The sequence below is a fragment of the Panthera leo genome, chromosome F2 (assembly GCF_018350215.1).
Source record: "Panthera leo isolate Ple1 chromosome F2, P.leo_Ple1_pat1.1, whole genome shotgun sequence".
Classification (NCBI taxonomy): domain Eukaryota; kingdom Metazoa; phylum Chordata; class Mammalia; order Carnivora; family Felidae; genus Panthera; species Panthera leo.
In genome coordinates, this window is record NC_056695.1 from 81,562,123 (window position 1) to 81,575,414 (window position 13,292).

Consider the following 13,292-nt stretch of genomic DNA (forward strand, 5'->3'; position numbering starts at 1 on the left):
CACCGCCGCCCCTTGCCCCACACCCTCATCCCCCACCCCATGAGCACGTGACCTCAGGGGCTTTGCTTATGCGATTAAGATTCTTGAGATGGGGAGATTATCCTGATTATCGCAGGGACAGGGGTGGGGGCTGGGGGAGGGGTGCAGTGTAATCACAGGGTCCCTATAAGAGGGAGGAAGGAGGGACAGAGTGGGGAAGACAACGTGATTCAGGAAGAAGAGGGAGAAAAGGCAATGTGACAACAGACACAGGTCGGAGTGTGTGCTTTGTAGACCGAGGGGCTGCCAACTACGGGTGCATATTCTTTCCTGGATCCTCAGGCTGCTGACACCTTGTGTCCCATTTTAAGCCTCCGAACGTAAGGTTATTTGTCACAGCACGTAAGGTTATTTGTCACAGCAGCCGCAGGGAGCCTAGACGGATGTCCATAGCTCTCTCCGGCTTCATTCACTTTCTCCCCTGGGCTTCCAGGATGCTGTAGCCCAAGGCCCTCCTTCCTCGCCCCCTCCTTCCTCGCCCCCCCCCCCCTGCCAAGGATCCCTGACCTGCGGGGTTCACTCCTGGGCTCTCCCCTTCTACCCACACCCACTCCCTCCGCGATCTCCACTCCCGTGACAATACCAGCAGGGGCTGGCCACTCCCACATCCCTGTCTCCTTGCCGGGACCCCTCTTGAGAATTCTAGACGCCTGTGCCCTTCCCGGCATCCCCACGTGGACCTCTGTGAGCACCTCATGCCCAGCATTTCTAAACCTGAGCTCCTGACGCTGCGCAGCCTTTTCCACCCACACAGTCCCCATCTCAGTGAGTGGCAGGGTCCTTTTTCCATTCACTCGGGCCAAAAATTCAGTCACGCTGGGCTCGCCTGTCCCTTACGCCCCACACCCAGATAGACCAGGGGCTCTGCCTGGCTCTGCCCTCCCCATCCGTGCCACGTCGGACCTCCTCACTCCCACCAACTGCTCTCTCCCTGGTCCCCTCGCATCTGTCTTCGCCCCCATATCAGCCATCTACTGCTGCACGATGAAGCACCCCCAAAACTCGGGCTTGAAACAATAGCCGTTTTGCTGCACACGGTTCTGTGGGTGAGGAATTTGGGCGTGCTAGAGGCAGACGTGTTTGACAGAGGAGAAAACCGGAGCACTGAGCAGAACTCGAACGTCAGGGGGACCGAGCAGGGTCTCCTGGGGCAGCCAGGTGGCCCCCCCCCAGGAAGTCTGTCTCCATCCCTGTGTTGTGACACTGTGCTGCCACCTCATGGACACGGGCTCACATGCGGCACACCTCCCCCCCGCCCCCGCCCCGGGCATGGGGCTGGCAGGGGCCTGGGTTTGATCCCCAAGATGTATGGGGTTCCCCCAGATGCTCCCACCAGCACTCTGGGGCCCTTGGGGCCCATCTCAGGGACGGAGCCAACTCTGGCCGAGGAGAAAGGGTCATAAAGAGAGGAGGGGAAAGAACTGGTGTCTCCTGGGAGCTGGCGCTGAGGGCCCCACTCCCCCGAGCACCCCCAGTGCACAGGATCGGGCCCCCAGACCGCCCCCGATCGCCACCGCAGCCGCCCCCCCATCACCGTTCACAGCCAGAGTGGCCTTGAGAGGGTCAGTCTGAGCAGGTCACCCCCTGCCCCACCCCTGGCTTCCCAGTGGGCTCCACACAAGGGTCCCCACCAGGCCCTGCTCTCACTGCTTCCTCTGAGCCCATAGCGTTTCACCTGCATACATTGTACTCAGCCTGGAGGCGGCAGAGTCTCCCGGAGACTCTGGAGTCCTCGGGTGAGGAAACCAGTCAGTCCCCAGAGGGAGGGTCTTGGGGTGACAAGTCTCTTAACAGCAACAGAGGGGGGCTTTGGCTCCAGGCTGAGGGTGTTTGTGAATTCCACACCCTCTGGCAGGGGGGCGGCGCTGCCTGAGGTGGGCCGGGTCTCCTGGGCTCATTGACTGCACTCCTGGAGGGAGAAGAGGAGAACCAGCAGGGGGCCGAGGCTGGGACAGCAGGAGGGGGCAGGTTGGGGCAGAGCCACTGAGGGTGCCTAGGACACCTTTGTGAGAACCAGGAAGAGGCACCTCCCCTGGGGTGCAAGACCTTTCAGAGAATTAGAGACCGACTGGCACCCGGGGTGGCGGGATGCCCTGGGAGCCTGGCCCTGGTGGGCTGGGGGTGAGAAGCGGGCTCCCAGGGCCCCTGATGGGAGTCGGTGCCCCCAGTACACAAACACACACACACACACACACACACACACACACACACACACACGGAGCTTGCGAGACATGGCCTTAATTTCCAGAACCCACAACGGGAGGCCTGGCACGGAGCATGCGTCCCCCGACCGTCAGTGGCCTGGCAGCAAGTAGCATTACCCTCTCGAGTTACGGATGCATTTTTCTAAAGGAAAAGGTCTATAAAAGTAGAAGGCGAAATCAACTGTGGTTTTGTAATTCACATAACATCTTAATTTTTCTAATTAATTCTGCATAAAATATAAGATTCATCCCAAAAAAAAAAAAAGGCATCCATTCAAGTGTGGGACAGGGTGGCAGCCATAGGAGGTCACGGTCTGTCTGCAAAGGACCCCACGGGAGTGGGGGGGGGGGTCAGTGATCCTGTCTCCTCCCAGGGTCTGGCCCTGCTCCGGTCCCACCAGCCCCCCATCCTGGCGGTGGGGTGGGGGACAATGCGGGCGGGCAGGATCTCCAGGGAACCCAACTGGTTGGGCAGGTAGGTGGAAAGCCAAAAGAGAACAGGAAAATCTGGAGCCCAGGGAGGTGACACCAGAGCAGACGAAATGGGCTAAGGGTGAGTCATGTCAAAGCCACACCCTGACCCCGTCCACTGCAGGGAGTCCCATCCCTTTGTGACAGGTTTTCCAGGCTCAGTCTAGGCTGAGGGGCTGTATTCAGTGTGTGCCCAAAGCATGGATGACAGGACGGGGCACAGTCAGTGACCAGGGTCAGGGCTCAGGGTACGGTCAGGGTCAGGGCTTACTCGGTGAGCAGGGTCAGGATTCAGGCTGTGACCCTAGTGAGGACTTAGTTTGGGGCTGACAGGGTCAAAGGTGGAGTCGAGGACTCTATCTAGGGCATCGTGCCATGGGCTTCAATATTCAGTCAGCTGCCCTAACACAGCACCACAGACCAGGAGCTGTAAACAACACACATTTGTTTCTCGCAGCTCTGGAGGCTGGGAGTCTGAGAGCGGGGCGTCGGCAAGGTCGGGTGAGGGGGAGGCCCCCTTCCTGGCGTGCAGACGGCCGCCTCCCCGCTGTGGGCTCAGGGGGTGGGGGGAGCTCTGGTGTCTGATCTTATGAGGGCACTTAGCCCGTCGGGGGGGACCCCACCCTCATGACCTCGTCTGAACCCAATCACCTCCCAAGAGCCCCGCACCCAAGTACCATCCCATTGGGGTTATGGCTTCAATGTGGGAATTTGGGGGGACAATTCAGACCGTAGCATTTGACTACGGCACCCCAAACCCCACGTCCTTCTCACAGGCAAGGTGCACTCGTTCCTCCCCGACAGCCCCGAAGTCTTAACTCATGCCAGCATCGGCTCCAACATCAGGTCTGGGGGAGACGATGATTCCTTCCAGAATGCAGCGACAAGACAGACACGGGATAGACCTTCCCACCGAGAAGGAGCAGTCGGAAGGAAGGAAGCGGGGCTGGGTCCCAGGCAAGTCCCAAGCCCAGCAGAGCTCGTTGGCTCCTTAGACTCAAGGCGATCCTGTTTGGTCTAATTCTCTGCCGCCCGTACGCTGGGACAGCAGCCTCGTGCCCACGGCCCTGGGCAGGCCTCCTGCCCCCGCGGTTCTGCCGACCTCAGGCTGGAAGCGTCTCTGTGGTGGGGGCGTCCTGTGCAGGATGACCCCCCTGTTGGGACAACCAACCATGTCTTCAGGCATTAGGCCAAACGTGCCCCGGGGCGCAGAAGCACCCTGCTTGAGACCACGGCCAGAGAGTAATCACCTCGTATCAAATCAGATTAACAAACATTCATGCACCTGTCAATATTTGAGGACTGAATGTCCCAGGCTGGTGCTAGGTGCCGGGTGCCTTGAGTAAAAAGAGACAGATAAGAAAGGCTCCAGTCCGGGGCACCCCCAGTCCCGGTCAGCTGAGGGTGGGCAGACAGGCAGACGGCCAGGCGCAGTGAAGTCACAATCACTTTACCTTCCAAGGCACCTGAGCTGGTGGGATCGCGGGCTGGAGGCGGGGGGTGGGGGGGGGGTGTTCAGGGAGAAAGTTCGGAGCAGGCAGAAAGACGAGGAAGGCAGCTGGAGTGGGGGGACCGCGCTCACCTCCGTGTGAGCTTGAGCAAGGTCCTGTCCATTCCTGGGCCTCAGGAGAGACGCCTCCCGGGGAAAGCGTGCAAACTGGCGGGCGCCAGGCGGCTGGGCAGGAAAGACCCCAGAGGCGCAGCGAGTGCTGGGGAGGTGTGGGTCTCACCCTGGGCCCATGTCACTGTGTCATCTTGATCCAGGACTCAGGGTGAGAGGATGGAAGCTGTCCCCACCGGGAAGGGTCGCTCTGCTCTCGCACCCCCACCCCCACCCCCACACCTGTCCCTGTCCCAGAGGGCTGGGAGATGACACATCCCCAGGAGCGACCTGCCAGCACCACGGCACAGCCCCTGCTCTACCCTGGGGCTTCCTCCCAGGGAGGAGCCCAAGGGCATGACGTCAGATGGTAAAGTGAGGTCAGAGATGCCATCTTTGGGCCAGGAGGGCATCAGGAAGTGAAAGGTCCTCTCCCCCCCATGGGAGGGGCCCCTCACCGCCCCCCCCCCCCCCAGACACACTGGGGTCAGCAGGCAGTGGGCATGGCTTGTACCTGCCGGCACCTGCGGGACATTCCAAGGGGTCACAGGGAGACTGTTTACAAAGGGAGGGGCAAGTTTGGAGGGACAATGGGGACCGAGAATGGGCCCCAGGCCAACAGCAGCAGGAAACCACTGGGCCCCTGGGCTTGGAGGGGTGAGGGCACAGAACAGTCAGCACAGGCCGGGCAGGGCTAGCAGGAGGGGAGCAGGCTGGCCCATGGGGATGCAGCCACTCACTGCACAGAGCACCCCGCGGTCAGGGCACAGCAGGAGAGATGGCCTGGCCTCTGAACCTCCCGCCCTCACGTCACCAGCCAGGGGAAGCCCTTGGGACCCTTGTGGGACCCCAGGACACAGATGGGGGGAGAGTGGGTCTGGCGTGCAGGCAGTGTCCTGCCTTCTGCCACCCCCCTCCTCTTCCTACTGCGTTTCCCCGCCTCTCTTGCAGCTAAAGCTCCATGTTGTATGGGGATTAAGTAAGGTCACGAGGGGTGAGCCTGCACCCAGCCCGATGCAGCACGACAGTGCACTTGGGCCGTGCCAGCCCCCCACCCCCAAGCCTCCGGGGCACTTCCCAGAGCGGCCCCCTCCCGAGGCACTTCTTGTTTGCACCCATCCAAGGTCTGTCGCTCCTGTGGGACCAGGAGTCCTAGGAGCACCACAGGCCCAGGGAGGTCGCCCTCCACCTTGGACAAGGTGGTCACACCCTTCTCTGGCTTCACCGCTTGGTGTGAGGTGGGCAGAGTCTTAGCCTGGCGCCTCGCCCTGGGGTGGCTAAGAAATGGCCACAGGTGGGGAGGGCGGCCCCTGCCCTGGGCAGGCTCTGCCTTCCGGAAGCAGACGGGAGGACAGAGGGAGTGGCGGGGTATAGCCTGGCCGGGCGGGTGGAGATTGGGATCTACCCGTGGTGCTTGCTGGCCGCGGGGAACCCATCCGTGTTGACAGTGGGCAGTGGAGCCTCCGCCTTGCCAGCCGAAGCGATATAAAGCCACCCCTAGGTCCACGCCACCGCTGCCCGCTGGTGACCATGAAGGCTGTCGTCCTCACCCTGCTGGCCATCGGCCTGGCCCTGCAGCCAAGTGAGAACTCCCCCAGCCCGGGACAGGGCCACGGGAACAGGGCTGGGGTGGGGGCAATCCAGGGAGACTGGGGGGCCCTCAGAGAGAGCACCCACCCGGAAAGACAGAGAGAGAGGAGGTGGAGGAGGGGGACAGGGAGCAGGGAGGTCAGGTGGAAGGAAGCGGAGGTGGCGGCAGGAAGAAGGGACTTTTGTCCTTGCCCGCGTCCCCCTCTGGGGCGGCTCGCGGTGCAGCCAGGATGGAGTAATGGCTCACCCAGAGCGGGCAGGGCACGCGGGGGCTCTTCTCCTGACCGCCGTGTGCAGGGCCTGGCGCTCGGAGGGCAGACGGACAAGGGAGGCACTGAGAGCCTGGAGAGTAGAGAGGAAGCACAGGGGCAAAAAGCCTCAAGTTAGGAAGTGCCACAGAGGCAGGAGGGAAGAGTGAACTGGGAGAGGGCTGAGGTTTGTCCTCAGAGGACCTAGGTCCCCTCCCCAGGCCCAGCCCTGGGGTCCACTGTGGGCAGCAAGGACAGGAGACACCCAGGGGGGGCAGGTGTGGGCCTTCGCTGCTCTGGTCTGGACTCCAGGCCTAGCTCGGTCTCTTCCCATCCTGGGTAATCGCTAAACCTCTCAGAGCCTCAGCTTCCTCTGCTAGAGAGTGGGGATCATGACAATGGCCCGACAGGCTGCTGGAGGTCAGCTGGTGTGTGTGGTGCCCGAGCACAGGGCTGGCAGCACGGGGCCTGCTTGCAATTGGGTGACTTGGATCCCAGCTCCACCATTGTTTTGATCGGAGGAAACATCGTGTGACAGCCGGGGCCGCTACTCCCAGGGACAGAGCAGGACCCAGCCCGGGGCCCATGCCGATCACACAGCACCAGGGAGGCCTGGGAGGCTGGGTGGGGTTTGCACAGGCTATTAGGGACAGCGATGGAAGGACGTGAGCAGGTCTGTCCACCCTGCGCCCACCTGCCCCGTGCCCAGCTGGGCTGGCTGCCAAGTGGGGTGAGCCAGCTCCCACCCAGGGGTGCGTCACCCCCTTCCTTCTTGAATCATAGGCTTTTTTTTTTTTTAAAGAAAGGTGGTTTTAAATTTTTTTTTTTAACGTTTATTTATTTTTGAGACAGAGAGAGACCGAGCATGAACGGGGGAGGGTCAGAGAGAGGGAAACACAGAATCTGAAACAGGCTCCAGGCTCCGAGCTGTCAGCACAGAGCCCGACGCGGGGCTCGAACTCACCGACCGCGAGATCATGACCTGAGCCGAAGTCGGCCGCCCAACCGACTGAGCCACCCAGGCGCCCCATGAACCATAGGCTTTTTAACAGAGCTTTAAAACCCGGAGGGGTGGGCTGGGGCACTACTGGTGGATTCCAGACGCCATGACAGGAAGCGGGCACTGGAGCCTTCCCCGGGTGGGCTTTGATGAGCGTAGTGCCCTCCCCGTGAGGATGTCCCAGTTTGCGGCAGCCTCTTGTGCTCCTGCACGTTCCCAGCAGCCTGGAAAGTGTGACAGACGAGAAAATGAGGCTCCTTCCCGCTCTGTGGGAGGGCAGCCTCTGAGCACACCCCCCACCCCCCAGGCGGTGCCCTGCAGTGCTACTCCTGCGAGGCCCAGGTGAGCAACCAGAACTGCCTGCACGTGAAGAATTGCACCCGCTCTGATACCCAATGCTGGACCGAGCGCATCCGTGAGTGGCCCTGCCGCCCTCCGAGTCCTCCGCGTGACCTTGCCCAGATTCCCTCCCACCCTCCCACCCCGCCCCGGGCTGGGTGTGGCTCTGCCCTGCCTTTTGCCCTCTCCTTCCCTGCCTTGGTAGGGACTCAAAGCACTTGGGTTTAGTTCTGCCACTGAACTGCTCATCCTCTGTGCACCTGGCCACTTGTTCATCTATCCACCCGTGGATACAGCTGCTCTGTCTCCCATCTGTTCATCCCCCCCCACCTATCCCTTGTCTGTTTGTCCACCCATCACCCTTCATCTGTCCATCTACCATCCATCCATCCACCCACCCATCCATCCATCCCTGCATTCATCCATCCATCCATCATCCATCCATCCATCCATCCATCCATCCATCCATCCATCCCCCTGTATCTCCTATCCATCCATCATCCATCCATCCATCCATCCATCCATCCATCCACCCACCCATCCATCCATCCACCCATCCATCCCCCTGTATCACCTACCCATCTATCATTTATTCATCCATCCATCCATCCATCCATCCATCCATCCATCCCCCTGTATCTCCTATCCATCCATCATCCATCCATTCATCCCCCTGTATCACCTACCCATCTATCATTCATTCATCCATCCATCCATCCATCCATTCCTGCATTCATCCACCCATCATCCATCCATCCATCCATCCATCCATCCACCCATCCATCCCCCTGTATCACCTACCCATCCATCATCCATCCATCCATCCATCCATCCATCCATCCATCCATCCATCCCCCTGTATCTCCTATCCATCCATCATCCATCCATTCATCCCCCTGTATCACCTACCCATCTATCATTCATTCATCCATCCATCCATCCATCCATTCCTGCATTCATCCACCCATCATCCATCCATCCATCCATCCATCCATCCATCCATCCACCCATCCATCCCCCTGTATCACCTACCCATCCATCATCCATCCATCCATCCATCCATCCATCCATCCATCCCCCTGTATCTCCTATCCATCCATCATCCATCCATTCATCCCCCTGTATCACCTACCCATCTATCATTCATTCATCCATCCATCCATCCATCCATCCATTCCTGCATTCATCCACCCATCATCCATCCATCCACCCATCCATCCCCCTGTATCACCTACCCATCCATCATCCATCCATCCATCCATCCATCCATCCACCCACCCATCCATCCATCCACCCATCCATCCCCCTGTATCACCTACCCATCCATCATCCATCCATCCATCCATCCATCCATCCATCCATCCATCAATCCATCCATCCATCCCTGCATTCACCCATTCATTAGGCATGTCTAGTGCCCAGCAGAAGGTCTGGCTGCCTTGGGCATGTGGATACAGATGAGCCCAAGCGCCTGCCCTCGCACTGCTGGCAGTCTTGAGGCAGTCACCGGGATGACTCTAGAGTTTCAGTCAGGACAGGAAGAGGGCCATGGGAGCTGGGACAAGGCCGGGTGGGTGAACACCCAGGACCCAGCCCTAGCTGAGCGGCCCCCACCCCCAGGTGCTGTTGGCTTCCTGACCATCATTAGCAAGGGCTGCACCTCGCACTGTGTGGAGGACTCCCAGAACTACTACTTGGGCAAGAAGAACATCACGTGTTGCTCCAGTGACCTGTGCAATGCCAACGGGGCCCATGCCCTGCAGCCAACTCTTGTCACCCTGGCGCTGCTCACTGCTCTCGGTGGCCTGCTGCTCTGGGGCCCTAGCCGGATGTAGGAGGCAGGAGGACCCCACTGTGTCCCAGGGGCCCCAGGGCACTCTTCACACACACCTGGTCCAGTCGAGGCCCCTCCTGGACCCTAACTCGGGTCGGGCCATGCCCCTCTGCCCTTTCTAGCCTTCCATGGCTCCCTAGGACTCCTGCCCAGCTCCCACTGCCCAGCAGGCTGGGCTGTATTGATGCGCGACAGCCTGCACACGGCCCACACAACCCCCACATTCCAACCCACTCCTTAATCCTCGCTTAGGCATACTCTTCCTCCAGGAAGCCTTCCCTGACCGCTCCCTCCACCTCTACCTGCTGAGCCATGTCCCACTCATAGGGTCACCTGTAACCAGCAAGGAGCAGGCACTCAGGAGGGCCCCACAAAGGCTGAGATGAAATGTACTGAGTAGAATTAGGGGCAGGGAGTGAGAGGTCCTGGGAGCCCCAAGAGATGGGGTGTGGAGGGGGTTCAGCTCCCAATGTCCCTGGGAGTCCTGGAGCAGTAACCCCAGCACCCAGTAGGCCCTTAATAAAGTCCCATTGACTTAGCTGCAGACAGCTCTGTTCTCGCGCGCCCCCGGGTGGGAGTCAGGGTTGGGGTCCAGGGCTGTGTTGGATGCCACCTGGATCCACATCCGTGGGCTGTGGCCATGTCCGTAGCCAGCCACATGGGGTGGAGCCCAAGCCTGGGCAGAAACAGATGTCAGACACCGGGAAGGGAGGACACAGCTGCAGAAGGTAGGGCGGCATCCCTGGGGACCCCGTCTCTTGCTGTGTGGCCTCACTCAGATCACTCGCCCTCTCTGAGCCTCAGATACTTACCTGGGACCCCCCTCTGCTGCGAGTGTTGAGGATCCACAGGACCCAGCGGTTTCTGGGTGGGAGGGGCTGCTACTGTGTGAGGCCCCCTCGGCGTCCCCGCCCTGTCCTTTCCCTCTGCCTGTTTCCTAAATGTTTTCTTTTGTCCGGTGTAAGTTCTCCACACCCACGGTGAAAAATTCAAACTGTAAAAGGGTCCCCAGCGAAGCTGCCCCCTGCCCCCTGACCTCAGGTCCCTCCTGTCCGGGAGCAGGGGTCCTTTCACAGTGCTTGTGAGCCTAGGGTCCCCGCCTCACCTTTTCAATTCCTGGGAAAGCCCCTTGGGAAACGCAGGGGCTGCCTCCCTGCCCCTGGGGGCTCCAGCGCCAGGACCTGTGGGCCACGTGGGGTGGACTGTGTGAGCGCAGCCAGGGCGGGAACCTGCACAGGAGGGCGCTTCTGGCCAAGACCCCTACCGAGTGGTGGGTGAAGCAGGATTAGAGCCCGGCTTCTGGAGCTCTGGGGTGGGCTGGGGCAGGGCTACACTGACCAACAAGTCCAGGCCGGAGGCCCAGACTCTCCCTGTGCGCGTCCCGAGTGACCTCCAGTGCTGGTCCTCCTCGCTTCTTCCTCGCCTCCGGGGCCCAGCTCAGGCTCGGCTCCGTGCAGGCTCTGGCCTCTCCCACACCCGTCCCTCTGGGGCCCCAGGCACGCTCAGCACATAGACCTGGCTTGGCTCCGGTCCAGGGTCCAGGGTCCAGGGTCCAGGGTCCAGGGCTGGGGCTTTGTTTCCTGAGAGGGCACCATAGAACTGGGTCGGGGCGGGGGCGGGGGGGCTCAGGCAGAGCTTCAGGCCCATGAGGGTGTGGCCCGGGCTGGAGTTTGGGCTTGTCCACCTTGGCCAGGTGACTGTAGAGGACACTGGTGCATCTGTCCTGCCAGTGGTTGTGGAGCGCCTACTACGTTCCAGGCGCTGTTCCAGGCACGCCAGAATCAGCGGTCTCCCACGCTGGGATGCATTTTCGCCAACCTCCCTCCACGCCCTAGAGACACCCCCGCTCACCGAGCTTACCGGACAGGGTCGGGGGGGGGGTGGTCAGGTGAACAGGGTAAATACAGAAATATGTGCCATGTTAGCAGGTGGAGCTCGAAAAGGAATAAAGCACAGAGAGGATCTCAAACACCAGTGTGACCGGGGCCACGGCAGGGCCTGGAAGTCCGGAGGGACAGGCCTCCGTCCACCGAGCAGGGAAGGGAGCCCACGGCGACCCACACGTCAGCCACACCCTCAGGCAGGGGTCCTCCTCCGGGGTGAGGCTCCGGGAAGTGAGGCAGTGCCCCGGACCCCAGACCCTGTCCCGGGCTTCTGGGTTTGAAATATTTGGGCCAGGGTGAGGGGAGAGGGACGGCGGGCCCTGAGAAGTGGGAGACCTCGCTGGGTCCTCCGTTCCCCGGACCGGGGACTCCTCTGACCTCCTGAGCCATTCCCAAGTTCGTGTGGCCTCAAACTGAGAGCCCGAGGGGGCCAGCCTTGCCCCTCCCTCACTCCAGGACAGAGGGAAGGGCAGGAGTCCCTCCGCACACGCAGCGCGTTGGGGCCTCCTCCTGCTCCCCTGGGTGGGGACGGCAGGGGCTCCACCTGCAGAGGCCCAGGGCCCCTCAGCTGCGGGCCCACGGCAGGGTCTGGCCGGGACCCCCACCTCCCTCTCCCCACACCGCCTCATCTTCGCAAACTAGGGAACGGCGAGAAAGAAGACGTACAGGAGTCGGCTCCCCAAACCCTAGGATAACGTGGGTCACCGTTTTCCGTCTTCATGACGCGTCACGTGCAAACACGCGCAGATGCACACTGAAACTGTGCCCGGGTCATGCTGCGCACGCTCCCCGGCAAACTGCTTTCTAAACATGTATCTTTCCATAGTAAGGAACAGAGACCCTCACGGCTGCACCTGTGGCTGAGGTGGTCCCCTGGACAGACAGACTTACGTTAGTTTTTAAGATGCCATTTCCCAAGGGGCGCCCGGGGGGCTCAGTCGGTTGAGCGTCCGACTTCGGCTCAGGTCATGATCTCGCGGTTCGTGGGTTCGAGCCCTGCATCGGGCTCTGTGCCGACAGCTCGGAGCCTGGAGTCTGCTTTGGATTCTGTGTCTCCCTCTCTCTCTGCCCCTCCCCTGCTTGCACTCTCTTTCTCTCTCTTTCTCAAAATTAGATAAAAAACATTAAAAAAAAAAAAAAAAGGTGCCATTTCCCGAGCACTCTCCGTGTTAGGGACACTGTCCGAGCCTTCTGCGGCTGTCACAGTAGGAGATAATATAGCACACAACCCCGTTACCAGAGGCCAGGTGCGCTCTCATGGGTCTCCCATGTAATCACTCATTGATTCTCACCACCACCCGGTGAGGCAGGGCACAGAGACGTGAAGGAACTGACCTGAGGCCACACAGCTGGCACCTAGCCATCCTCCCCTGTGCGCTCAGTCACCTAGGTCAGGCCTCCAAGGGCGCTCCCTGAGCGGTCATCTCTGACCCTAGCAGCACACTCAGCCCCAGGCTGGAGGTGGTCTGGCGCAGCCCTCCCTTCCCCGGAAGGCCTGTCCCAGGCCCGTCTGCCTGGCCCCTCTCGGGCTGGGATTGACGCCCCCAGACCAGGTTGCTGATGTCTCCACCCTCGACCACTCAGGTGTCTGTAAAGACAGTACTGGGTGGGCAGGGCGCGGTGTCTGTCAGTGGCCTGGGCGCTGCTCTGTGAGCCCTGCTCCTCCCTGGCTGGACTTGGGGTGCAGTAGGGGCTCTACTGGAGGGGGTGCAGGGGTCACATGTCAGACCCTCTGGCAGCGGGGGAGTGGGGGCCCCACCTTTGTCAGCTGTCTCCCAGCCCCTCCTCCCTCTTTGCCTCTCAGATACGAAGCCAGAGCAGAGGGGTTCCAGGTCTGATGCCCAGGAGTCCCTGACCTGCCCGAGACCCCCAACAATCTGCCATGACCACCACAGCACGCCCGCATCTGGTGCTGATGCAGCCGGGCGTGGGCGACTAAGAAGAAGTTGGTTCCTGGGGAGCCCCTGGCCGGCATCGATTGTGCTGGCCCTGGGTTTGGGCCATCAAAGTGACCTCCTGGCCTCGGGGTCCAGTGGGGAGATGGCAGTCCCTGCTGACATAATCGAGCGTGTGTAAAGGCACAG

At 60.9% G+C, this 13,292-nt stretch overlaps 1 protein-coding gene across 1 annotated transcript; it reads left to right on the forward strand.

Moving 5' to 3' along the window:
- Window positions 1–5,723: 5,723 nt before the first annotated feature.
- On the forward strand, window positions 5,724–9,480 carry PSCA (prostate stem cell antigen). Its single transcript, XM_042924059.1, has 3 exons — window positions 5,724–5,896; window positions 7,460–7,567; window positions 9,112–9,480. The coding sequence occupies exons 1-3, from the start codon at window positions 5,845–5,847 to the stop codon at window positions 9,324–9,326; spliced, it is 375 nt and encodes a 124-aa protein (XP_042779993.1). The 5' UTR covers window positions 5,724–5,844; the 3' UTR covers window positions 9,327–9,480.
- Window positions 9,481–13,292: the final 3,812 nt, after the last annotated feature.